This window comes from Triturus cristatus, chromosome 5_2 (assembly GCF_964204655.1).
Source record: "Triturus cristatus chromosome 5_2, aTriCri1.1, whole genome shotgun sequence".
NCBI classification, from domain to species: Eukaryota; Metazoa; Chordata; class Amphibia; order Caudata; family Salamandridae; genus Triturus; species Triturus cristatus.
In genome coordinates, this window is record NC_140588.1 from 908,353,515 (window position 1) to 908,381,465 (window position 27,951).

Sequence of the window (27,951 nt, forward strand, 5' to 3'; positions counted from 1 at the left end):
AATGTGGAATGTCAGGTATGAGATGAGTATGGGTCAAATGCGTTTTGAATGGTGGTAGTTTCGAATTGAATTCAGATCCCAGGGTGGAGTACGGGTATCAGATGTTGGTGTTTATTTAGAGAAAGCAAACCATCTCAAATTTATCATTGAGTCCATGAGGAGTGAGGGTTTTAAGTTTCTTAACCCAAAATGCTTCTCTTTGTAATAAGTACTTTGAGTTGTCACGATCTGTGTGTTTTGGTACTTCTTCGATGATTTGGAATTTCAGTTGGGCGATTTGATGTCGTGATTCCTCCCAATGTGTCGCTATACTGGAAGTCGTGCTTTTGGTGCGTATTTTGCTTTTGTGTTCTGTTAATCGAGTTTTCATCTTTCTCTCGGTTTTGCCGACATATAGCAATCCGCATGGACATTTGATGGTGTAAATTACGTTTTCAGAATTGCATGTTGTACTGCTGTGTATCTTAATTTTTTGGCCCGTAGATGGATGCAGTAAGATATCTCCTGTAATTGCGTTATTGCAATGAGTACAGTTCCAGCATTTTTGTGTACCTTTGCTTGATTCAAGAGTCCGTGTCGGTTTCTTTCTTTTAGATAGCATTTCTTTTAAATTTTGTGCTCTTGTATAAGCAAACAGTGGTTTGTCTTTGAACAGTTCTTTGAAATCGGTTTCAAGTTGAAGTAAATTCCAATGTTTGTATATGATTTGTTTGATCTTTCTGGATGCCGTAGAATATTTAGAAACAAAGACTGTGCGTGTGCTGGTCTCTTTGGAAGCTTTCTTCAGTAACTCATCGCGTGGTCGAATTTTGACTTTGTTTAGTTGCTCTGTGAGTAGATTCTCAGGATACCCATCTGTCTGTGTAATTCTTTATCTGTTGTTGCCATGTGGATTCACATGCCATATCTGTGGAAGAAATTCTTTTAGTTCTCAAAAATTGGGAAACTGGTAAATTTCGAATCAACGAAGGAGGATGGAAGCTACTAAAAAGTAGAGCATTATTTCTGTCTGTTGGTTTTTTGTACACACTGGTGTGTATTTCACCCTGTTGAATGTCTATCCAGACATCTAGAAATGAGATTGATTTGCGGCTTATGGTATAGGTGAATTGTACTCGAGGATCTATCAAGTTGAGTGTCCGTATGTTGTTGATGAGTGCTGGTTCTGACTGATTCCAAATGAGGAAGATGTCATCGATGAAGCGTTTAAAGAATATGAGGCCTTCTTTCCATGTGATATCCTTGAGGATGTAGTCATTTTCAAACTTTGCCATGTACGTGTTAGCGTATACAGGTGCTCCCGAAAAGCCCATGGATGTACCGTTTAGTTGTATGTAGAACTGTTCGTCCCAGCAAAAATAGCTGTTTTGCAGACAAAATTCTAGTAATTGTAAGATGAAATATTTGGGTATTTGTGTGTTTTCCTGTTGCAGTAGAGCCCATTCGACTGCTTCAATTCCGTTCGCGTGTGGTATCGAGGTATATAATGCTACCACATCTATGGTGCATAAGATCCAATTTTCTGTGTTTAGGTGTTTAATCATTTGTGTTTAGGTGTTTAATCATTTGTATGTTTCGCAAGAAGTCCGTAGTGTCTTCAATGTAAGTTTCCCAGTTTTGAACAAATGACTGCAGAAAAGTATCAATATACCGGCCGGGTTTTTCAAATATGGAATCGCATCCAGAGACGATGGGTCTGAAGGGAGGATCCATCAAATTTTTATGAATCTTTGGTAGTAAGTAAATTTTTGGTCTCCGTGGGAAGTCAGTCTTAAGATATTTTTTGGTAGATGAATCAATCCAATTGAGCTCTTCCGCTCAAGCAGAGAACAAGGGAGACCACCAGACAAGAGCCAAACCAAAACAACCAGCGGTACCGACAAACAAGGAGAGGAAAAGGACAGAGAAAAAAGCAAAAAGGGACTGAGAAGTCAAACGAAAACCTCATAATAAATATCTCTTCCCTTAAACTGACATCATTTGAAGAAAATGTACTCAATAAAGGAATGTCCTTCGTGAGCACTTACAACAGTACAGAACTGGAGACAGAAGTAGCACTTTATAAATTCATGAGAACACTGAGACTACGCAATTTTTTTACCAACATTTGCCCCCAAGATTCAACTGATGATTCCACCACAGATTCAACACTTCCAATCTTTAAACCTAAGAGCACTTTTGTTGTTCCAGTGTCTCACAAAACTCTGGACACATTTGAATTACTGGTACAACAAGACATGAAAAAGATCCAATATTCCAACAAAACAAAAAATTTGAGTAGGGCTGAAAAAAGCGTCTTAACCAGACTAGCCAGAAATCCAACAATCATGATATCGAAAGCGGACAAAGGAGGAGGACTAGTAATCATGAACTCTGAACACTATCAAAGGAAAGTCCTTGAACACATCATGAATGAAGCAACTTACGGAAAACTGGATAAAGATCCCACAAAGGAAATTTCTAAAAATCTCAACCTCATGTTAGAGAAAGCGGAAGAGCTCAATTGGATTGATTCATCTACCAAAAAATATCTTAAGACTGACTTCCCACGGAGACCAAAAATTTACTTACTACCAAAGATTCATAAAAATTTGATGGATCCTCCCTTCAGACCCATCGTCTCTGGATGCGATTCCATATTTGAAAAACCCGGCCGGTATATTGATACTTTTCTGCAGTCATTTGTTCAAAACTGGGAAACTTACATTGAAGACACTACGGACTTCTTGCGAAACATACAAATGATTAAACACCTAAACACAGAAAATTGGATCTTATGCACCATAGATGTGGTAGCATTATATACCTCGATACCACACGCGAACGGAATTGAAGCAGTCGAATGGGCTCTACTGCAACAGGAAAACACACAAATACCCAAATATTTCATCTTACAATTACTAGAATTTTGTCTGCAAAACAGCTATTTTTGCTGGGACGAACAGTTCTACATACAACTAAACGGTACATCCATGGGCTTTCCGGGAGCACCTGTATACGCTAACACGTACAGGGCAAAGTTTGAAAATGACTACATCCTCAAGGATTTCACATGGAAAGAAGGCCTCATATTCTTTAAACGCTTCATCGATGACATCTTCCTCATTTGGAATCAGTCAGAACCAGCACTCATCAACAACATACGGACACTCAACTTGATAGATCCTCGAGTACAATTCACCTATACCATAAGCCGCAAATCAATCTCATTTCTAGATGTCTGGATAGACATTCAACAGGGTGAAATACACACCAGTGTGTACAAAAAACCAACAGACAGAAATAATGCTCTACTTTTTAGTAGCTTCCATCCTCCTTCGTTGATTCGAAATTTACCAGTTTCCCAATTTTTGAGAACTAAAAGAATTTCTTCCACAGATATGGCATGTGAATCCACATGGCAACAACAGATAAAGAATTACACAGACAGAGGGTATCCTGAGAATCTACTCACAGAGCAACTAAACAAAGTCAAAATTCGACCACGCGATGAGTTACTGAAGAAAGCTTCCAAAGAGACCAGCACACGCACAGTCTTTGTTTCTAAATATTCTACGGCATCCAGAAAGATCAAACAAATCATATACAAACATTGGAATTTACTTCAACTTGAAACCGATTTCAAAGAACTGTTCAAAGACAAACCACTGTTTGCTTATACAAGAGCACAAAATTTAAAAGAAATGCTATCTAAAAGAAAGAAACCGACACGGACTCTTGAATCAAGCAAAGGTACACAAAAATGCTGGAACTGTACTCATTGCAATAACGCAATTACAGGAGATATCTTACTGCATCCATCTACGGGCCAAAAAATTAAGATACACAGCAGTACAACATGCAATTCTGAAAACGTAATTTACACCATCAAATGTCCATGCGGATTGCTATATGTCGGCAAAACCGAGAGAAAGATGAAAACTCGATTAACAGAACACAAAAGCAAAATACGCACCAAAAGCACGACTTCCAGTATAGCGACACATTGGGAGGAATCACGACATCAAATCGCCCAACTGAAATTCCAAATCATCGAAGAAGTACCAAAACACACAGATCGTGACAACTCAAAGTACTTATTACAAAGAGAAGCATTTTGGATTAAGAAACTTAAAACCCTCACTCCTCATGGACTCAATGATAAATTTGAGATGGTTTGCTTTCTCTAAATAAACACCAACATCTGATACCCGTACTCCACCCTGGGATCCGAATTCAATTCGAAACTACCACCATTCAAAACGCATTTGACCCATACTCATCTCATACCTGACATTCCACATTCATTCACAGACCACATAACATGTACTCTCAGATAGAATGTCTTTGGATATGGTACTATAGAACATGATCCGAATAGTTTGATGATGTTTTGTATCTATATGTTGATATGAAAATTTATTATGTGTTTCGTCCTGAGATGTTGGAATTATGTGCATAAACTTTAAGGTAACAGGTCAGAACTCACTTATCAGACATAATTGCAAAGAACAACACTCACTAACATCACTTCGTTTATTTTCCTCCAGTGAGGATTTTTTTTCGCATAACTTTATTAAGAGGGGTCTCCTCACACCAGAATAGCCCGTTGTGTTCAATAATTCTTTTATTCCAGGGAATCACTTGGAATATCCACATGTTTTAGTATTTCACCTAGGCTCATGAACGTATAATTATTTACGGTGTTTACTTTATAAAACACTGATCAGGATTTCTCACTTCCGCCCCACAGTTGGGAGAAATCGAGTCTTTTTTCAGTGTTCACGCCCACGGCGTGACGTATAAACTTCTTTGAAACTGACCAGCAAGTAAACCGCGGTCGAGAGCGTTCGCAGAAGCATACACCGCTACTCATCTTTCCCGACTCGGTAAGCAAAATTCCCCCCATCTGCCTCATTTTTGAAATTACGGGCTCCAGTATTTATCCCTAGCTGAGGTACAAGGTTCTATCCTTTTATTTCAGATTCTTCACGGTCTTCGGTCCAAATAAACTCCGGTCCTGGTTCTCCCCACGCCAAACGGTTTCACTGTCATCAGAACTTTTTTAATTAAGGTGAGCCATGTCCTAAACACAGCGTTTATTATCGTCACTTCTCACACAGAACAGTTACAACTTAGTTCTTATTTCCACAGACCCTTAATTTCACCGCGATATGAAACACATAGAACCACACACAAAGACCAGGTACGAATTTGGGTTTTCAATGTATTTTGAACTGAATAACGAATTATAAGAGAGATCAGTTCTCCTCAACTTCTACTTCACATTGTTCCTTTAGAGAATGAACACATGAACTTGCGAATTTCGAATCAAATTCAAAAAGGTATCGTATACCTCACCTTAAGTTTAATCACTATCTAACGATCACGCAACGTGCAGATTTTGATATCTTCTCCTTTCTTTCAACAGCTTACCCCTGATGAAGGGACCACGAATGTCCCGAAATGCATAGGGTGCTTGTAATGTTATTTGATTTGCTATTTTTGTTCAACATTTATGCACAAGTGTACACATATTGAATGATGATGTATATTGTGGAATCATAGAAACTCATATCAAAAAATTGTATATGATCACTGTGAATTGTATGTTAAATGAATTAAATGACTGAAACAACTTTAAAGCAGTGCACATTGCAGTCCTAGTTACATCCACACTAGGCCACTCCCCCTACAAAGTTTAAATAGGCACATTTTATTTTTTGCGGACTGTGAGCAGTCTCTGGTCATCCAGAAGGGAATTCCAGAGTGACAGGGCTGTGCCAGAAGTAGACCTTATGTGATCTGAGTTTGCTTGTTTCAAGCCTTAGTCTATCCAGGCTTCTCATATTTGTGGTGCTAGTAGAGGTTTTTAGGGATGTAGGGAGGTATGTGTGTAGTAAGAAGTGTTCTTCAAATCTAATGCACACCAGTATGACTCTTATTCTATCTTCTAGGGAAAGCGAATAAAAATCCTTTAAGACTTGAGTAATTTGATTAAATCTTCTTGAACCAGAAACCAGCCTGGAAGCTGAATGCAGAGTCCAATGGATGGGCGGGAAGGAGGCCTGAGGAGAGCCCATTAGCATGGCATTTCCATACTCATTTCAGGTTAAGACCAGGGCCTGAACTATAAAGTAAAAGCCAAAAGGTTGCTGAAAGGGCTCAGATTTTCTGAGGGAACGTTAGGTAGATCGTGCGGCTTTGAGTACTTAACTTGAGAGGACAGACAGGTGGGGTTTGTTCCATGTCCATGGTTACAGTGATTTCATTCAACCCCCCACCTTTTTACTACAAAGCTTGGCAACCTTGGGAAGAAAATTATACCTTATTTACTACCCTATACAGTCATTTTAATGCTTTATTGAGAGGATTTTCATGGTATGGTGTCAATATGCTTGCAGTAGGAGAGGACCATACATCACACAACCAAGGACCAGCTGCCAAAATATGAACTGCAGATCCCAGAGTTCTATATTCTAAGAAGCCTGCAATATGCCTGCTCTGTGCACTAGGAACAGCTCTATACTCTAGAAGCATGGCCACTGAATAATAGCTGGTTTGTATAACTTTCTATTCATTCTCCCATTAGCTATACAGCATGCAACTGATTAAAGAGAACTGGCCTGTCATCAGTGGCAGCAGGGCACAAGAGCTCTTTTTTGTCCCCCAAGGACATTAGTATCTATTAAAACTTTGCAAACGTATCCCCGCTAGCATTCCGCAGTCCATGCACAAAAATCACATTAAGGAACACGGATTGTTCTAGTAACTATGCAATTCTTCAAATGCTTTGCATATTTCTGTTATTGTAGTATAACCTGATTCCCACAGACGCATACGCATTGCAAACTAAGTGCCCTGTGTTTTCATGTACATCAGACCGGTCACCAGAAACGTACCTCTTGTCCCAAATAATAAAATCCATTAACCATATTTGATTTTCAAGGTGGAAAGATTTTACAAGTATAAAATGTATTCAAATATATTATCCATAGAAGTCATTTTTACCCATACACAACTATGCAAATTTTTTTTACCTATATCTCTGTCATTGTTTGTGTCTTCTGACAACCATTGCACCCTACTAGCCCATTTTTATATTCGTACACCAAACCATGTTAAGACCATGCGTGTTTCCACTGCGTTGCCCTTTTGAGTTTCCTCCCACATTCTTCTGCTCTATGTAGTCTTTTAAATCATCATTTTCTGGTCTTAGGTCTGGTAGCACCTTAGCTGACATAGCATGGCAACATCGTAATTGTGATCTCTGGGTAAATGTTTTCCATGATGAACAGTTTCTGATTGTCAACCTCAGGTATTTTCTTACCTCATTTTGAATTCTTATAGAGTTGTCCTGCACCAAACTACAAGCTAGTTAAGAAAGCTCCTCAAGTTGCACCACCATGTTTGTTGCTTGTTTTAGTGAACACTAATTTGTTTTGTGTGGTACACTGTGTTCATTGGGCTCCTCATTACGTGACCAAAGAACATTCTAGCCATCTATTCTAAATAACATTTGAATCAAGTCTTTTTAACCACAAGTCAAAGCCTAATTTGATAAAGCTTTACTTCGCAAGGTTCTACTGGTGGAGGGCCAATTTGAGGAACTCACCCAGGAATGTGCGGTGATACCCCTGTGGGGGGGGGGGGTGGATATCACCATTGGGATGAAAACAGTTTGGGCTGATTGTGCAGCGAGAAAAGACTTCTGAAGGATCTGAATTATTTGTTTACATAGAGCAACTGTAGTCATTTAAACAATGGGGTGCTTTATATATAACTTCAAGTACAGTTTAATATCAGATTAACATCAGTATCAATCAATCAATCAATCAATCAGGAGTTTGTAAAACCCGTGATTGTCTCAAGGCGCTGGGGGGGTTGGCTGCAGATCCGTCTGAGCGTTGGGTTCATTCGAAGAGCCAGGTCTTGAGGTTCTTCCTGTATTGCGCCAGCAGTGGGGATTGCCTGAGGTGGGGGGCATGGTGTTCTTGGTCTTGGCGGCATGGTAGAAGAAGGATTTTCCTCTGGTTTTGGCTTTGTGGATCCGTGGAACAGTGGTGACAGTTGGGCGGAGCGGAGGGGTCTGTTGGGTACGTCGAATGAGAGGTGGTGGTTCAGGTGCGTTGGTCCGGCGTGGAGGGCCTTGTATGCATGGGTGAGGAGCTTGAAGGTTATTCTTCTGCCGACTGGGAGCCAGTGGAGTTCACGCTGGTGTTGTGTGATGTGGCTGAGGCGGGGGATGTTTGGGACCAGCCTGGCTGCAGCATTTTGGATGTTCTGGAGCTTTCGGAGGAGTGTTTTTGGGTGACTCTGGCATAGAGTGCGTGGGTGACCATCTTCCTGGATTCGGTGGGGCTCCATCTGAAGGTCTTTTGGAGCAGGCAGAGCCTATTAAAGCATGAATAGGAGACAGCGTTGATCTGGCGGTTCATTGTGAGTGAGGTGTCCAGAATTATGCCGAGGCTTGGTGCTTGGTCTGTGGGTGTGGGATGTGTTCCCAGTGCCGCGAGCCACCAGGAGTCATTCCAAGCAGAGGGGGTGGATCCCATGATGAGGACTTCAGTCTTGTCTGAGTTGAGCTTGAGGCAGCTATCGCTCATCCAGATGGCGATGCCTTTCATCCCTTTGTGGAGGATGTTCTTGGCAACTGTGGATTTGTTGGTGAGGGAGAGGATAAGCTGGGTGTCAGTGGTGTAGAAGACGATGTTGAGTCTGTGGTTCCTGATGATTGCCACGGTAACATTCAGGTACCATTAACTATGCACAGATCCAGCAACTAGTTAGCTCACCAGAAGAGGGGTTGGGTGTCAATGGTAAATACAGCTTGAAAAGGTCTGTTGAGTCTTTTCGGAAAACAAAGAGCTTAAGAATTGTTCTTATACCTTCAGGAACGTGGTCCTTGAGTGTGAGCACTAAGCAGGGGAAAGTCCTATTGGCAGTTTTTGTCTTTTCCATTATAGGAATCTCTAGATTGAGTCTGTTTTTACCTCTTGTCACTTTGTTTACCCCTGAAGTTTGGAGCTTTTCTTGTAGGTATTGTGATGTATAGGATATTGGGTTATTCCATTTTGGGTAGCTCGGTGCTGCATACAAAAGCAAAGAAAAACATAAAAAAACAAATGCCTTGAGAGTCACTATGCACTATCTGCAGCACATACATGATCTGCAGTACATACATGATCTCCATGCAGTCTGCCGCATCGAGTAGTGAAAGGCTAACAATGTATTACAGCTTGATTAGTATACATACTTACCTTTCTCTTGGCATGTGCTTGAGCAAGCCACAGCTGGAGCTCCACACACCTTAAAATAAGTCTTATCTTTGACCCGTTCTATGGAACACATTTCTTTTTTTTTTTTATAACTCCGCTCATGCGCTGTACAATACTGTTTCGCTGCCGGACTATTATCCCTGTTTCTCACATCCAGAAATCAAGATCCGTCAAATTCCCAGTTTGTCCTTGGAACAAGATCCAGAGTACCAATTATATGTTTACCAATGGTATGGATTTCAGCACATATTCGCATGTGTGTCTGTTAGAAATGGGATTTCTGGTTGCCTGGGGCATGCGCCTAAGCCAGGCAGAAACCACCACTCTAGTCAGGGCAAGGAAGTTACACACTGAAGATAATACCTGCTCACCCCCTTGGTAGCTTGGCAGAGCAGTCAGGCTTATCCCAAAGGCAATGTGTAAAGCCTTTGCGCAACACACACACACAGCAGCGACACACTAGGCACACCACAAAAGAAACTCCACACACGGTTATATAAAAAATAGCCTTTGTATTACTCATAAAACACATTAGAACATAATCACATATTTACACTGTGCCACCTGGCACTTAGTAGGACTTTACAGGGGATTATATACACTACAGGGCCAATCGGGCCACTATCCTAACCATCACACTCAGAGTTAGTGAAAACAACCAGTAACTACTGGTAGCATTGCAATTAGAACGAATGCATTAGACAGGAACATCATAATCATCCGTGCACCCTAGTAAGAAGCATTATGCATACATCATATTAGCAACAGTGCACCACAGTAACACCTGCCAAGCTGTACATTTCATTAGCCCCTCTCAGGGGTAAAGGTAATTACCCCCATGCAACAACATCTCTGGGAGCCCACTGGCCCCCAATCGGCAGTCCCAGCACCTCTGCGCTTGCCACCTGGACTGCATGGTAGTTCAGTGGAGACTCCTTCCTCCACCTGGGTTCGGGGGCCTCCATAAAGGTTCCACCCTGCTCAGTGAGCCTGGTTAAAGTCCCTTTCTCAAGGGAAGGGCTTTCTCTACTATGTGTCCCTCAAGCAGCTGCCCGCGATTTGGCAGAGCAGCTGCGAACAGCGAGTCTCGCCCCCAAAGTTGGAGCACACACAAAAGCGACTTAGGGTGGACTCGGGCACAGAGAGGGGAGGGAAACCGACCCCTTGCTCCCCCTCCTCTGCCCTGGCTCAGAATGGGCGATGCTCCCACCCTCACGGCGACCGGAGCTCAGTACAAGTAAGCTCAGCTCCCACTCACCATTCCTGGGGGGGCTGAGCGGTTCTAGTCACAGCCGTTGAACAATGATTAATGTGTCATTCCACCCTGTCTCTCTTGATTCACACAGTTTATTGTTTTTCATTTTATTAATGAAAAGAATTGCTGACGGCACTGTCAAGGGGAGGGGCAGGGGGTAGGAGGGGGCAAGCCCCACGTAACACATGTAAACAGCCAAAAAACGTGACTGTTATATCAGTGTCATAAATCATACGATAAACATGTAATTTAATAACTGCATCGAAGCAATGAAAACAGGTTAAAAAAATGTGTTATTTCAGTGCATATCTTTAGCCACTGCATTTAATAAGTTTGTCCTGGAAAATGTCATGTAGGAGGCCCTTGCCCTACTGTTAAAACATATAGTGATGTTTGCATAAGTAGGCAAAGGACCCAAGTTTGCCCCTAGCAACAACATTTGCATAGACAAACAAGGTGATTTTAACCATTGCGCTTTCACAACCCCCGTATGAACCACTATGCATTATCGCTCCTCATTATAATGCACATATAGCATGAATTTAGCCACCATTTCGACTTTGAATTTCCATTAATTTCCATTAAGAATAATGCAGGCTACAATGAGCGAACCACAAACAGTGTGGCTTGATATAGCAAGTTGCTATAGGCATGACATTTCTGATATAACCCAGGTTATGTTTTGTTTGCAGATTGTAGGCTATGAGGCTGGTGAAGGAACTCCAATCTATGTAACCTGTGAAGTTCCGGTAAGATCCTGTATGTGGAATGTTGTGCTCTACCTGGATGTGTGGTGCTTCCCCCAGGAGGTATCGAAGCACAATTAGACTCATTGGGTCATCTGGCATAAACGATGGGTCGAAATATTATGCAAATCCTTTAAAATAAAAAATAAAGCTTCTTTGAATTCAAAGGGAATTGAAGAATGTTTACGAGCAATGTGTGGCTTCCTGTGGCATGGGACACCTAAAGTGGACAACGATAATTACAACTATTTGTATTTCTTTTTTTAAGTAGATTTAGAAATATTCTTCAAAATGCACCACATTCTACAAACAAGTGCAACCCAAAGCACCAGATCAAAATAATAAGCTATATTTTTAACAATATTTTTTATTGGTCACAGGGCAGCAATTCACAATGCACTCCATAATGAGAGATAGACATTATTGATTGTACAGGTGCAATTCACAGCAATGGATATAAAATACATCACCGTTCCCTTTTGCTTGTTTTCTCCTATTGAATCAAAGTAAACAGGAGACAGAGATAGACCACAAAGAAAGGAAGTACTAGGGAAAAGAAAGAAATGAATCCCCCGAAACACCCCTCAATAGAAGCGTAAGGCAACAGGCAGCCAAGTAGGAGAACAAATAACCACAGGCGGGTCTCCTAATGGTGTACTTTTCTGCAGGTAGTAGGTAATAAGTATCATGAAGCTGTTCAACTTTCAATAACAATTAACAATTGAAGCCTGAGCTAACATAAAGAACATCTTATCTTCAAACACATGCTAAAAAACACTTAGGGACACATTTACTCACATCTCGCACTGGTTTGCGTCACAAAAGTGACACACACAGGCAGAAAATGTGCACTTGGAATTCTTTTTCCAAGCGCAAAACGTGTTTTGCACTAGAAAGTTGTTTGAAAGTACTACTTTGTATGACTTTGTATCAAAAGGGTGTTCCATTGATGGTATATAGGTATTCCCATCCAACCACCCATGGTTTTTGACACGAAACCCTACTTACTAACAATAGTAGACAGAGTTTTGTACCAAAAAATAATGCCCCTTTGAAGCAGGCGTAAAAAGGAGAAATATTTTTATTTCACCTAACTTTTATGACTTTGCATGGGTTCTGTCCTGTATGTGGGAAAAGTTTTAAAGTTTATCTAGGCTTAGAATTTTCTACTGGAAGGGTACCTTTCCAGTATACGATCAAAATTAGACATTACGCAGACACCTTTGCACTGTGGTGCTGAGTTGTATGTGTGTAGTGCTAGACAATTCTTTGTGCACCAGCACAGGGAAAGAGACAACAGCACTGCGTTCTCACAACTGGGCACATTGGGTGCTATGCTGTTTTGCTTTACAAATGATGAAATTTGCCCCCAAGTATATAGGCCTGTGTGTCAAAAAACATAGGTGCTTGCATTGGAACATCCAAGTACCACCCATGTAACGTTCCCTTGAAGCAAACTGTAGTAAAGCAGCACAAAAGTATTTGTGCTAAAAAACTGTGCTTTTCCAATGCAAAACAAATTACAGTGATGGAGGGAAGAAGGGAGCTTGGCTTTTATGTACCGATATAAAATAAAGGTCTTGCTGAGCGCCTCAGAGTATAAATGTAAACTAGGCATGAAAATCCATTAGGAAGGTTTGTAAATGTCCACGGTCAGGACTTTATAAATGTTGAATCCCTACAACCCAGGTTCCCATCTTACTCCTACTTATCATGCTGAAAAATTCACCATACTTGTGAATTTTCTCCCGTAGTATTTTCCATCTGTGCAATGGCTGTGGGGAGATCACGATTCTGTCTCTCAGGGCCCAAATTGACACCAACAGATGGCATTTGTTGCGCAGCTAGGGTGTCGTGAACACGGCCTTCGACAAATATGATCCGAATTTTTAATACTGAATTCAAGACATCATTTTAAAAATGAAATTGATGTGCTTGAAGGCAGAAATTGATCATGACTGGGTTCCCAGGGTATAAGTTTAGCTTTGTTCGTTGGGTAAATGATGAACTGGCTTTAACAATATACTTTGTTTTCTTAGCGTGGTGAAGAAGGAGATCTAAACGCTGTTAACCTCTATCCCGGAAATGGAACCTTTGACCTCATGTACTATCCTTACTACGGGAAACTCACGCATGTAAGTAATGCTGCTGCTTCGCTTTTCCGGTCAGTAGGCGCTTGCGTGATCCATGCTGCGCCCTTCGAAGCAAACACGTATTCAGATGTCTTTAACCCATTTCCAAAAAGGGGGAAATATCATATTAAAGTGTCTCTCACTGGGAACCCGGGTTGATTCACAAAAACAAGTCAACTGCGAGCATTCCAATTGTGTAAATTTATTTTGAAAATGAATTCCAAAACGATATTTCGACGCTATGCAGTGCTACAAAGCGCATAAAAAACCCGTGACGACAGACATGAAATGCCAGAGTTAACTGGATTACGTTCAGCTTGTAAATAAATGAGCGTTTGTACAATTATGCGGAAGAATGTTCGTGTGTCAGTAGAGGGCAGTGTTGTACCAGGATTCTTTGCTCTTCGCAGAGGAACTGCAATCTTGCTCTTTGATTAATTAAAGTAATATTTTTCGAATAACATGGATTTTGGACTCTATATTTACGGCCTGCACACCACAGTTCTCTTACTGTGCATGACAAACATATCTACAGTCGTATGGTATGTACTATTAGGAAAGACATAGACCACGCACAGATAAACCAGAGGGATCTCTCTTTTTTCTATTAAATGCTACTAATTGAGTTTTTCCTGGAAACAAACACTGGTGAGTCTTCTTCTTTGAACACACTACTGCCTCTAAGTGCGGTGTGGCAACCCCAACTACGGCGCGTGCTGCGCGGACACAGAAGGCGCATACATTGCGTCACTATCTGGACCGGGCCACGAGCAGGTACTAATTCCCTTTATTAACCCCCCTTGCCACGCCCCAGCCGTAGGGTGCGGGTGAAGTGGGACCCGGTCCCGCCACAGCTGCTGGGTGCTTCACTACCTCCCTTCCCCTCTTTGGATTGTAAACTGAACTCTTAAGTAAACGCTCCCACCTTATAAACTAACACACTTCGGGCCAGGTTTACCAATTACTCACACAGCCGCACATGCTGCACTGCTTGAGAAGGAGAGAGCAGGCGAGCTCAAATTTTACTGAAATATGGCACTCACCCCCCAGCCCCCCAGCGCTACAATTAGCTGCCGTGCACCAGGGAGACACCTTTGCATCATAGTGCAAGGGTGTCTCAGTGAGCTAAGCAGAGGTTTTGTACTTTAAAGATACTCTTCCAGTACAAAATGCTATCCCTAGACTAATTTTAAACATTTTCGCACTTTGTATGTGTTCTGTACAGTGCAGCACACTTGCGAAGTCAGAAAATAAAGGAGAAAAAAAACATTCCTCCTTCATAGCGCCTGGTTGAAGGGTGTGATATTTTCATACACTAAACCCTGTCTACTTTATTTAGTAAATTGAGTTTACCGTCCCACACCTTGCGTGGTTTCATGGAACGCCCATGCACCACCCCTGGTACGCCCACTAGGTGCTATCGCGTTACTTTCACATTTCCATCACTGAACAAGTTTAGCGCTGGAAAGAAAATCGGACAAAAAGATTTTGCACCGATTTGCCTCACTTTTGTGACACAAACACGGCGTAAAATCTTAGTAAATCTGCCCCATAGTCTCTTCAGGGACGTAGCTTAGTCAGTGAGACTCTGGGGATGTGAATCTCAAACTTCCCAGCTAACAAACCAGTGAGCTGCAGGATGGAAGGGTGAGATGACCAAGGTTTGGGATGGACTGTTTCCATGAGGAGCAAGGTCAGTACAGATTTGCATTAGGTGGATCGCTGTCTACAGCGACACAGTGGCCGAAATACGATGGGTTGGAATACTACCCTGAGCGTTTGCCACTAGTTGGGCTATTTGCAAGCATCCATCCCATCATCTTTTGGGTGACTGTTTGCGAGTAGTAAGCCTAGACTCCTGAAACTGGTGCACCTTTCCAAGCCAACTCCTACCAATGTTTCTGAATTCTAAAAACATTGTAGATTTGCACAGATTCAAAACCTTTTCGCTCCCAAAAATAGTTCAAAGCCTTTAGTGAAATGAGAACTACAAGAAAACCCGACACAGACATAGCAAAACAGACTCGGGGCCTCAAAACACAGGTACCAACTAAGAAAGCTTTCGGGGGTGGGGGCGATGTCATCCTTCAACCCCACCACCCCCCAAAGCTACCCCAACTGGGCCTGGTATTTCTGCCTGGGAACTCATGACTACTGCTACGTACAACAAAATGGCGTGGAGTCCCTGCTCAGGGCTCACTTATTTTAAATATGTTTTCCCTGTGCACACTTTTCTTTGTCTCTTCTACGAGAAGCCTTAATGATACAGTTGTCCAATCTGTGCATGTCTGCAGGGATCCATGTTTCCAATCCTCACCTTTCACAAATCATTATCAAGTGGCTGATGGCCCTTGTACTTAAACATGAACTTGGAAACATTAATAGCTCCTCTCTCACCCCGCCAAATAATGTCATTAGAGAACTAAGAGGCATGTCAGTACTCCTGTAAACGCTAAACATGGCCTAGATTCTTATTGTAGATGGAAAAACACTATAGTCTATCACATCAAACATAAGAGGTGCTTGTACCTCGCACATCCTAAACTCAAGTATTCATTTTACTCCACAAGTGGTAATAAAGAAAAAGAAGGCTCTGTGGAATAAAATGTTTGCCTAGGATCACACAATTTGGACAAGCACTGAAGCCGATATTGATTTCATGTTATCTGATTTCACATTTTGAAATTCAGCCACCTGATGTATATTTCATCTCTCTCTCCTGTTTTACATCAAAAGTCACTGTTTTGTCTTTCATTGTTGACCCACACAAGAAATTGACACAGACACAGTAGGCCCATTTGAGTGCCCCAGACCCAACCACCAAGCCAAGAATGCACTTATTTGGAGGGGGGGGGGGGGGGCACACCCCAAATACTTTCCTAAAACTACACCCTTGAGTCTCTTAGTCTGTAGCTGAGTGTCAGCTTAAGTTTTAAATCATAGTTTTGGCTCCTTTGTCGAGGCTCTTTTCTTTCACCTGACTGGGTCAACGCCTTTCTGGAAAGGCCCTGGTTCGGCACATGTTCTTCATGTCCTTAGGAGCTGGGGGCCATGTGTGGAAAGCCTCGAGCAATATCAGACCAGTACCACACTTCACATGTCATAGCTCTCCGCTCCAGAGTTGCCTTTTCCCTGACCCCTGATAGTCTCTTAAGCCACAAGATGTTTCGAGTCACTGTCTCCGCCCCCCACACTCTCCAGTGGGCCATTACTAAGGTGACAGTCCAGTGCCCATTTTTATAGGGTGCGCTAGAATTTCCAACCTAGATAGAGGTCTTTTATGAGGACGCGGTCACTTTGATATAATGGCGTCAGCATAACTAGTCTCCGCTGTCTTGCTTCTTGGTTGTTCTTCTCTTGCCTTTCTTGGCTGGCAGTTATGTCCAGGCCGCCAGGGTCACCACTGAAAGGTTGCTGGGGTAGTGTTCATTGTTGCTGAGCCAAACCTGATAGTTGCAGACAAACATTTAGCAGTGTAATGTAAGGTGTTTCTACATATTCTCTGAAGATTTTGGGAAGTCCTTACCCTAGTCCACCCCAATCTACAGGAATTTATTGAGGTTGTGCATGAAGCGCTCTACATAGCGATTAGCCTGGAGCTACCTTCGGGTCATGCGTCAATGGTGGATGCCTTACTGGTCATGGCAGTCTTGGAATTAACCTCCTTGGAAAGGAGGCCCATTATCAGTTCTTATTTTATGTGGTAAACCGAAGATGGCAATGAACTGTTTGATTTTGGGCTTGAGGTGGTCGAACGCTGTGGATATCAATTCCACCAGCTGAAACTTCATGTAGGTGTCTATCACAACTTTCTGTCCCCATTCAGGGAAGCAGCCGAAGTCCATGCTGACATTGGTCAATGGTGTCATGTGCAGTTCTGTGATGATCGAAGCAGACCTGATACTCTTCCACTATCTCCTCAGTGGCCTCATCCATTCACTGGAACCATAGTTTCTCCCATAGCCGTGACTTTACTCCTTGGGCCTGGGTACCCTTGATGTGCTAGAGTCATTAATTTTGCTTTCAATGCTCAATAACTACTATCTTCCGCCTATTGAGGATTAGTCCTTCTTTTGTAGCTCTCATCTTGGTGCCAGCTCACTATAATCTCAAGAGGGTGACACAGGCTTGCCCTGGAGTGTGTTCTAGAAAGCTTTTTCCAGGGGTGTTGTTACAAGGCTTGCTTCACATTTTGGAGATACTCGGCCTGAAACAAGTCAGGGGCTATTTTTTCCAGGTTCTTGGCTTCCGGGCATGCAGCTTGTGATATTGTCTGGATGTATTCCTCTGTCTCTTCCACTTGGCTGTGAGCCACTGCTGTCAACTCCTTTGGGTGTATTGATAAATAGTCAGCTGGCCTGTTGAAGTCATGGTGGTAGACAACAGAGAATCAATACTGTTGCAATTGGATGATCCACTTCTCAGTTCTGGGGGAGGGGTGTTAGGATGTGTCTGCAAATACGTTCACGAGCGGCTTGTGATCAGTGACCACCTAGAACACTCTTTCGTACAAATAAAATGGGAAATGAGCATACCTTGTACTTAATGGCCAACATTTGACGTTTTGTTTATATATATTGAGCCTCTGTGTTCATGAGTGCTCGACTTGCAAACAGTACCACTGCCTACTTTCCCTTTTCATGCTATTGGACTGTGACCACCTCTGGTCTCATGACGCTTGCATCTATGACTATTTCTGTGTACTATTGCGTGTTAAAATACACTACACCATGGCGCTGTGCAGGAATGCTTTCTTAACTTTGCGAAATGACTCTTTGCGCACAGGCTCTCACCTTTGTGAGAGCTCTCAGTGGTATAGCCATCATTGCCAAATTGGGTAAGACTCGTCCACAATAGTTGGCCATGCCAAGGAAGCTTTGCAACTCTATTGAGGTGGGGCGTTCCTGATGTCATTAGACTTTCATAGCTACAAAGTGTTATTCTTCATTTGAAAATACATATTCAAAGAATTTGATGAGGTACTCAATTGCATTTGTCTCTGTGTAAGATCAAGCCACAGTTTAATATCATTTGAAGGCTTGCTAATAATGTTCTTCAACAGTTTTGGAGAAAACTAGGCTATCATCACTTATATTGAGAACCCATTTTAGCCTCAAGGCATTCTGAAACCCTTCTGCGGTAGAGGAAATGCCAAAGTTCAACCTTGTGTTTCCTCTGAGTTTCAAGTGTAATAAATGCTGTGATGTACCTACTCTCGGGGTGTAACAGTAGCTGGTGGTGTCTGATTTCAGATCTAGTTTGGAAAGCCATTGCGTCCATTGAGGTCAGCAATGTCCACCATTCAGGGGGTTATGTGACACTTCCTTCTGACGGCCTGGCTCGGGCACCATATACCTATGCACATTTTCTGGAGCCTCTTCAGCTCCTTCTTCACCAGCCGGTCCAGGTGAAAAGGCACTCTCCTGTGCTGCACGTCTACTAACTGTATTATTATGTATTTATGAAGTTTGATGATGGTATCCTTAAGCCAGCCTAGGCCTCAGAATAAGTGATTAAGGTACTTGAGGCTGTTTTCAGTGTGGCATGTGTAGACTTCTTTGGCAAATAAAACTAGACTCAGGCCCTCAGCAGTGTGGAAACTCAGTAGTGTCCCACTCCTTCTGTGGTTACATAGAATATAGTGTCTTTTTTTTTTTAATCAGCTTTGTGTCTCACTTGGACGTCAAAGTTCCTGCTAGAGGCAGGGGCTCTTGCCCACTGTAGACCTATATCTTCGTACATATAGGCCTTAGCTTGGGACAGGAGCATATTGCTCTGTACTGTTGCATGCCCATCACGTTGACAGATGCCCCTGTGTAGATCAACACTTTAATGGGTGTCCCTAATATTTTCACTTTGCACATTTGTTGAGGTCTCGGTGTCCTCTACTGACATAAGATATCAAGAATCCTCTTTGTCCTTGTGGAGAAGGGAGTCACACTCCGCAAGAGAAGGATTGCCATTGATAAAACCCCATCTCCAAAATTCAACAGAATTCATGTTTTTCTCTGGCAGGGCCTGGCTGTGGAAGTAGTTGGGCCCTTCATCTCTGTCCATCAAACTGTTTACACACTATATTACAGGCTATCTGCATTATTAAAATGGCGGGTAAGGCAAAGCTGCTACTAAATCAGGGAACCACAAATTTATGTTAAAGAAATACATTTGAGGAACAGAAGTGACAAGCCAAATCTGTTTCAAAAACGTCATCATAATAAAAACCAAGGCTGATCATCATTATCCGGCAAGTCATTACAAGTATTCCTGATATCATTTCAATTACCATCGTCAGTATCAGTGATATTAAGTATGTTAATTGGAAATTGAAACGTTATTGTTGAAGCCTGTACTTCTTGACCCTAGGGTCTAGGTGGACACTAGTCATTTAGGAAAATCCTTCACCCGTTGAAGACTCTGCAGAAGAGGTGGCCATTTTGATGGTTAAATGTTTAACTAGTCAATTTATTTTTGGTCCGCCCAACATCTGTTAGCTAAGAGCACACAGGGTCCTAAACAACAATAGTATGTTTATTTGTTGTTCATTTTTGTGCTGAGCCAGAACATGGCCAATGTTTTCTTTTTTCTCCCACAGAAGGGAGCGGGGGAGACTTTTAGAAGGCTTGTAATATGGAGCCTTCAATTTCCTTTGAAATATTTTTATTACAGGATAAGGTGTTACATTGGACCGAATACACCACTGAAGACTGTATAATAGTTAAGTTATTAGGACTTTTCCTGAAAACTTGTCCACCCCCATTTTGAGAATAAAATCTCCTAGGGATTGAAAATGTTTTAGTACTAAAATAAAAATAACTGAATTACACATAAAATGGTGAATACCGATATAAACCGCTAGCGGGACCACATTGCGAAGAAAAGGATAGCCTAGATTCTAGAAGCACCAGAGATCAACAGTTAATTTGAGCTGGTGGTTGCGAGTGGGGCCACCAGCACATATTTTTGGGGACCGGCAATTTTCCCAACTTAGATATTTGATTTGATAAGCTGGGCGCAGTTTACACCCAGAGGCGTCTTGGTTCAGGAAGACAGCTTGGTGGGGGGACTACCGGGTATCTTGCAAAACTTGAGCGAAGAACCCTTCCAAGCCAGTACTAATGAAACCTTTTCTTCAAATATGTTAGACCTAGAACATGGAGAGCCTTGAAAGTAATATAAGGTCCCTTAAAAAATAATCCGCTTCTTTACGGGAAGCCATTGTAGCCTCCTAATGGCTTGTGAGGCCGATTGGAATATAGGGACCTTCATCAGCATCCGAGCTGCTACATTTTGAAGAACTTGCAGTTTGTTCAGTGATTTTGATTAAAGCCATTACAGTAGGTCACTCTGGAGAAGACTAATGCGGTAACAACTGTTCTTTGAATGTTAATCTATCATTGATGAAAACACAGAGGTTTCTGACCTTCTAGGCTGATGTCGGAAGTGAGCTGCACTCCTCTGGCCACCACGAAGGGGTTCAGAAAGAGATGGTGTTGCCAAATAGGATGACTTCTGTCTTAGAAGAATGCAATATATGACAGTTTTGCCAATCCATGAGCTGAATGCACTCCTTTAATACCGAAAGGGTCCTTTTTGGACAGCGATACCTCTATCTGCATGTCATCAGCCTAAGAAGCCAACGACAACCCAAAGGACTTGATCAAGGTTGCCAGCGGTGTAACATACAAGTTGAACAGAGTCGGACTCAACGAGGGCCCTGTGGGACCCTGCATGGTAACGAAAAGGGTTCAGATGTATAGTCTTCCAAGGAAACAGGTTAATTACGATCTGTAAAAAACAGAACGTAGCAGGGCCAAGGCTACGCCCTCAATCCCTAGGCTCTGTAACCGGTCAATCAAGAGATCATGATTGACTGTATCAAATGCTGCAGACAAATCAAGCAGGATAAGGGCAGTATTGCCACCCCTACCCACTGTGGCCTTTATTTCTTCTGTGTCCACAATCATTGTAGACTTCGTGCTGTGACCACTTCAGAAGCCAAACTGTGCGTCATCCAGCAAATGACGATCTTCCAAGAACACAGTAACTGTGCATTCATGGCCTTTTCTACCAGCTTAGCTGGGAAGAGGAGCCTAGAGATGGTCCGATAACTATTTGGGTCCAGCATGTTTAAGTTGAGTTTCTTCAGCAGTGGCAGAACCTTCCAAACTAAACATGGCATTAAAGATCTTGGCCAGGTAGGGGGCCACTGAGTCGGGTACTAGGTGCATGATCTTGGGCAGACATGGGTCAGAGGGAGACCCAGAAGTTAAACTAGGGATGGCCACTTGACTTGATCCTCAGTCAGATGGGCAAATTCCCTAAAGAAGATCCTACCAAGGACCATTGGTCTGATATCGCTACTGTCCTGTTCTTTAGAAAAACTGGTAGAAAATGTATTAAAGATTACCTCCACTTTCTGTTAAAAAAAAACCTGCTGGCTCATTACAGAAAGTCTGGCTACTGCATGCCGATTTCCTAGTGGCTGGCGAAAAAAGTTTAGAAACAGTTTCAAACAGTGCCTTACTTGAATTACTGGCAGATTTAATTTGCTTAGAGAAAAATGCTGATTTTTCCTCTGTTAAGAGGTTTTTTATATTGTGCTATACTTTGCTAATATCGTAAACTCTCCTCCAATTTTGCTCCTGCCTACGCCACCCTTGTTTAGCAGCCTTTAACGTATCATTAAACCATGGTGCAAAGGGCTTGCTTCTCCTGAATAATTTGATGTTTCCAGGGTTTAATTCATTAACTGCAACTTTCAGCCAAACCGAAAAACTTGCTGACATTCGATCAATGTCCATGGTCTCTTCTGACTGAGAATCAGCCAGAAAAGTGCTAGGCTCCGAGGCTTGTACTTTACGCCAGGTATGAGAAACAAAGGATTTTCCAGTAGTCGTGGCAGCGGGAAGTTTATCGGCCAGATCGATATTGCAAGATATTACCTCATGGCCAGAACAAGTTATGGGAAGTGTAGTAGGGGTAGTGAGGGCATGATTTTTGGTAAAAATGCTATCAAGTTTATGGCCTGCCTGGTACATGGAACCACCAACCAACTGGGTGAATCCAAAAGAGGACAGAGTGATGACCAAACGGTCAGTATCAGGCTCCGATTGATTCTCTAAATGGAAGTTGAAGTCAGCTAACAGGGTAAAACCTGACTTGGTCAGAGAGGATTCCAAAAGTGACTCAATTGCATGAATAAAGGGGGTTCTTGATCCCGGCGGACGGTACTAAATGACTCCATTGAATGACTGTGTTTTGGTTAGTTCGACATTGAACAGAAAGGCTTTGAGCTCAAACCAGGCTGGAGAGAAGACAGCAGAAAAGGAGTTGCAATAAATAATCACTATTCCTCCACCCTTCTTATGGGGTCTGTCCAATCTGAAAATGGCATACCCAGAGGGAACCGTAATTGTCATCTCTGGGCCTGATGACTAGTCCACCTAGGTTTCAGTGACAAGAACCAAATCATGTTTGAATTCAGAAAATTCAAAATGTTGCTTGACCAATGACACATTGATCAGCACACAGCTAGCCCTCGAGTCCGAGGAAATGCTTTTACTAGACGCTACTTCCCTCACAGTTACCGATGATGGTCCAAGCATTTCAGCATCCCGATAGTAACCGTCGTATTGCAGGCGGGACAGAAGGAATGAATGATATCTGGAATAGTGGGGCTCAATAAGGGACAGTTTAGAACTTTACCCCTAGATTTCAAATTTAATAGTGAGCCTCTGGAGAAGCTCTTACCTAATGCTCCTGCAGGGTGTGATCAACCAGGGGGATGGGCCCTGGGCGCTGCCCAGATGCGGGTGGGCAGCAATGGGCTTGCCTTAGGTGCGCCAGCGGCGTATCTGCACTGCTGCCAGGTTAAGAATGGCTGGAAACTCTCACAGACTCTGCCCACCAACAGTTCGATTGGCTTCCCCTAGCCAATCCGAGTCCAGCTCAGAGCATTGAACACATCGCGAGTAGAGCAATTTAAAAAGCAGACAGATATAAATCACAATACCCCCCAATAAGCCCAAGAATGTGCAACGTGCAGGTTTTCAGCGCCAAAGTGCAAAATACAATTCATAATTCACTGTGCTCCTGGTACCAGGTATTTAGGAGAGCAACTCAGAAAGGGAAAAGCACACAAAATCAGAATGACGTAGGAAGAGACAGACTGAAAAACCGTCACAAAGAAAGAAAGTAGGAACATGCCAGAGTGAGATGAAGGGCGAGGGGGTGCCTGGAAGGATGAGGGGATTAAAGAGACCTGAGGTTGATTTAGATCTACACAGCCTTGGCATTCTCTGTGCGCTACATTGAATTGCTCCAGCCGCGGAGCTTCGGGCAGCAGCACATGTAATGCGACAAAAAATAAATAAACATCTGCCAGAGCCAGGGCACAAGTCCTAAAAAATAGAAGTGGGGGGACGCTCCAAGTTAGGTGGTGTCACCGAAAGTGACGTCACGACAGGAAGTGACATCACGAAATGTGCCGCTCTCCGTATGAAATGCGTGAACACATACAAGTAGAGGTATAATACTGCAATAAGTGGCAGTCACTCAAAAAAGAACACACTATACACAGGACCCATTCCTCGGATTACACGGTTATTACAGACTCGGGCCGTAGGCAGTACGGGCATCTGTCGGGGTCCCTGGTAGTGACATGCTCGGCGTGTTGACAGCGCAGCTCCTTGAAGCCTTGGCGCCTCGGCTGTGCTCTGAGATAGGCTGGCAAGGGGAGGGCGCGAGGTGGAAGGGGAGATTAGTCTGAGCCTCAGGTGCATTTGAAAGGCATTCATTCGCGCGCAGGTGCAGACTCAGGTACCGGCTCCATCTTTTGGGCAGGGGGGACGGCGTCCACCCGGTAAAATAAGTGGGGGGAACGCCGTCCGCCCGCGTGGTACCCCGACTCGAGCCCAGGCCAGAGCCCAGGACAGGCATGGCCTGTGGATACAAAAGCAATGCACTGGCTACCTATTAATTGTAAAGGGGACAAGTAAAAGCCTGTGTTAATTATAAAAGAGGCCACCTGCTCCTGACGATACTTTCTTTTAATGGTGTGACGGCACTACTAAGAAAAACCCAGGGCCTGAGAGCAGATTAACATGAGGCGAGGTCGGCCCCAGCGGGGTAAAGGCACCGGGAGCAGAGGCGGAAAAGGGCTCCCCAACAGCGGAAGGCAAAACATGGCCAGTCGGGGAAGAGGAGGCCTGAGGGGTAATAGGGGGAAAGCAGTCCTGCAAGAGGAGCAGGTGAGAGACAAAACACGGAAGCAGTAAGTAAATAAAATGCTGCGTCATGAAAACACCTGGGCCGGCTCAGGCTGCCACCGCGCAGTGTTTGTTTGAGTGAGCAAAATAAAATGTTCAATTCAAAAACAGATTTAAATTACAGCAGCGCAAACAACCAAATGCATTATTAGCTTAGACAAACATACTGGGCAAACAGCTCTGAGCAGAGTATTTTTAACCGGTGTTTCTGTTCAAATAACTGTGGGCCCCTAGACAACGAATCCGGGGCTACCCCGAGGAGCGGCAGGCGACAGCCGTGCCCTGCCACCTTCATCCTTCAGTATGAGACGAGCGGAAGAAACTCCCCCAGCGGGAGAAGAAAGAAAGAGTCCTTTCCTTCCAGTGCTCCCTGCCCTGCTCTCAACCCAAGGGACAAAAGAAAAGGCCCATGTAACATTTAACACCTGTTTCAAGCAGATGGTAAATGCTTGCGGATTTAGGCCCGTTAATCCCCCGGGAAGAGGGAAACATGCATTATTGGACCCAGTATTGCCAGCTTCGTCATCACAGTGGTGGCTCCTCCGCTAAGACGGAGAAGCGTTGCCCCACTACCCCTCGAGCAGTGCAAAAAACCAAAAAAAAATGTTAATAGCAAGACGCTATAATCATTTTATTTGTCCTTGCGGTATTCGGAGTCAGGTCGGATAGGGCGGGGCTGAGCTCCCAGAGTGAGGAGTGGTTTGTACTCCCTAAGTGCGCAGGACTGTTTGCCTGGCCAAACAGTCATGCGCACTTAGCATGTTCTCCACCTGGATTTGTTGCATAGCTAAGTGGAGAACATTCCCAGGCACTGCCTGAGCAGCCAAACAGGCCACTGCTCATAATCAGCTTGTAATTGGCTGGGAGCCTGCGTGCTTCCATTCCTGCTGCATGCCCAGGTGAGGACAAAGGAGAGGTGGCTGGCGGGCAAAGGTAGGTGTATTTTATGTATTTTTCTACCCCCTCTGGCCCACCATCCTGTTCCGAGGCAGCCACCACTGGGTTGATGTTGCTTTCCATCCTATGAGAGCAGCTCGTAATGACGTCATCCATATTAACTCCGGGTGAGCTACCTGGCGGAACCGTTAATTCCGACCAAGATGTCCCAGAGTTAACGGAGAAGCACTGTGTAGGGAAATCTCATTACTAAGAATAATATTAAAATTAAAGTATGAACGAGGGCCATTGTATAATGTGCTATTAATGGATCAGATGTATTTTCTTCTTTCCTTTTCTTTAAGGTTAATTACACATCTCCCTTGGTGGCGCTGCATTTTACGGAAGTGAGGAACAATCGTCAAATAACTGTCCAGTGTAAGCTAAACGGCAAGGACATTATAAACGACAACAACAACGACCGTTTCCTTGGCAGAATCATCTTCACATTGGAAATAGGAATTTAGGAGACATGAACATTTATCAGCAAATATACCGCCTGTTCTTGTCGTGTTGGATGTCAAACTATTTTAGATGGTAGGCAGTCTGCAAGGCCAACCTGCCTGGAAAATATATTCGGTGTATGAAACCTATCAGTGAGTTTAAACAGAGACCCCAGATGCATGAAGGTGATCTGAATGATAAAACTGAAGATATTATCTCTATGACACTAGTGCAGTGAAAGGTATATTTGAAGAAGGTAAAACATATGGAGATGAATTCTCAAATGAGTGCATCTGTTAGGTTAAGACCTTGCTTGGATGTAGAATTACTCCTTTTGGAATTCACCAACCGTCCCCATGTTGTGCTTGGAAACCTCCAGCAGTCGCAAGTTTCCAGATGGCAGAAGTCGCAGATATCCAGACATTCTCCACAAAACCTTCCTGGCTTTTCAGTTTCTACAATGCACGGTGGTCTTTTGCTGCACAGTGACTGGCTTCCCTTCGCTGCACCCTTGAACATTACGCACAACACAAGAGTGGTTGGCATCGCATTTGTGGAATGATTTTTAAGTAAAGGGTTAAAGGTAAAAATCTCTACATGGAAACTTTTTCATGTGTGGAAGACCCTCATCTTACATCCTAACCAATTTATGAGGTCTTCTGATTTACCTTCAAAAGATGGAAAACATTCACTGCTGCCCTTGTTAGGAGTAGATTTCCAACCGTTTCCATGAGGTTAGAGGTTGTAAGGAGCTGTGAATACCCACAAATGTATATGTTTGTGAGCACGTGCCTACTCCCCAGGCCTGTCAGTATGTTTACTCACAAGATTTTTTTCCTCATTGTTACGTTTAGTAACAAAAATAAATAAACATTGAAAATGTTTGAATAATGTACCCATAACAAGTTTGCAGATAAAAGTACTAACCTATTTCTCTATGTAAAATGTATGCATCGGTAGACATTCAGTGAAGAGTAGAGGCTTACAGGGTAAGCTATCCTCACTAACTCACTAAACAGTCACATTACACTGTCTACTGTTAGATGTATTGTCAATGCCAGAGTGTTCAAAATGGTAATCATAGTAGATTATTGATTACTGGGGTATATTTAGTCTCATGATTTTGTGTTTGGTTTCTTTCTGTGTGAACAGGCTGCAGCACAGGTCACCAACTGCTTAGATGTCCCATCGCTGCCTGACCCAGATGCACTCGGCATGCACTTCCGGGTCAGACACTATGACGGATCGACTGTTATGGGCAATTTGCAGTGTTCTCTTCTGAAACAAAGTCCTGCTGCATAGAGTGGTTAATGCCTCAGCAGTCACAACTTCAAGTAGTTTCACCTAAATTGAAAATAGATTGCAATTTAAAAGCATAGGATTGCTTTACCAATAGATCATTTGCATACATAGTTGCTTCTGCATTTGCCTTGAATCTAGGAATAAATGACTCAATAAAGAAATATCAGAGGTTTAATCTGGTGCGGAGATTGACGTGGTCAGCTCATCTTTATCAAGGCATGATGATACAGTCTGTTAATGTACCTCACCAAATCTTTGCGACTGAATAAGCATAGTGACACCAACCACACATATCCCTCCTCACACCTAAGGCAATCGCTGTGCTATTCAGTCCCCTGACTCAGTATCTCCAGAGCCAACGATGTCCACAATATCAGTGAATCAATCGGCTTTTGGACCCACAGCATCATTCACTTACCCGATCTCCACATGGTTACATAATGGAACCCTTGCTGGGGAACCCTCTCTCACTACACCGCTTCATCTCTCTCCTGGTGAACTGCCTTGCTTGATCTCCCCTAACTCGCCCTCAGTCCAGTCGGTGTCCAGTCTACCGCCCTCCTGGGAACCTATTCCACCAAACCCACGCTACCGCTCCATGTCCACATCCCA

At 43.1% G+C, this 27,951-nt stretch overlaps 1 protein-coding gene across 1 annotated transcript in view; it reads left to right on the plus strand.

Annotated features, from left to right (window-relative positions):
- ATP1B4 (ATPase Na+/K+ transporting family member beta 4) overlaps nt 1-27,528 on the plus strand; it is a 224,561-nt gene extending 197,033 nt beyond the window's left edge. Inside the window, exons 7-9 of the mRNA XM_085608101.1 lie at nt 11,205-11,261; nt 13,298-13,393; nt 25,899-27,528. Coding sequence (XP_085464227.1) covers nt 11,205-11,261; nt 13,298-13,393; nt 25,899-26,060 — 315 coding nt within the window. The 3' untranslated portion in view covers nt 26,061-27,528. The remainder of the gene's footprint in view (nt 1-11,204; nt 11,262-13,297; nt 13,394-25,898) is intronic.
- Nucleotides 27,529-27,951: the final 423 nt, after the last annotated feature.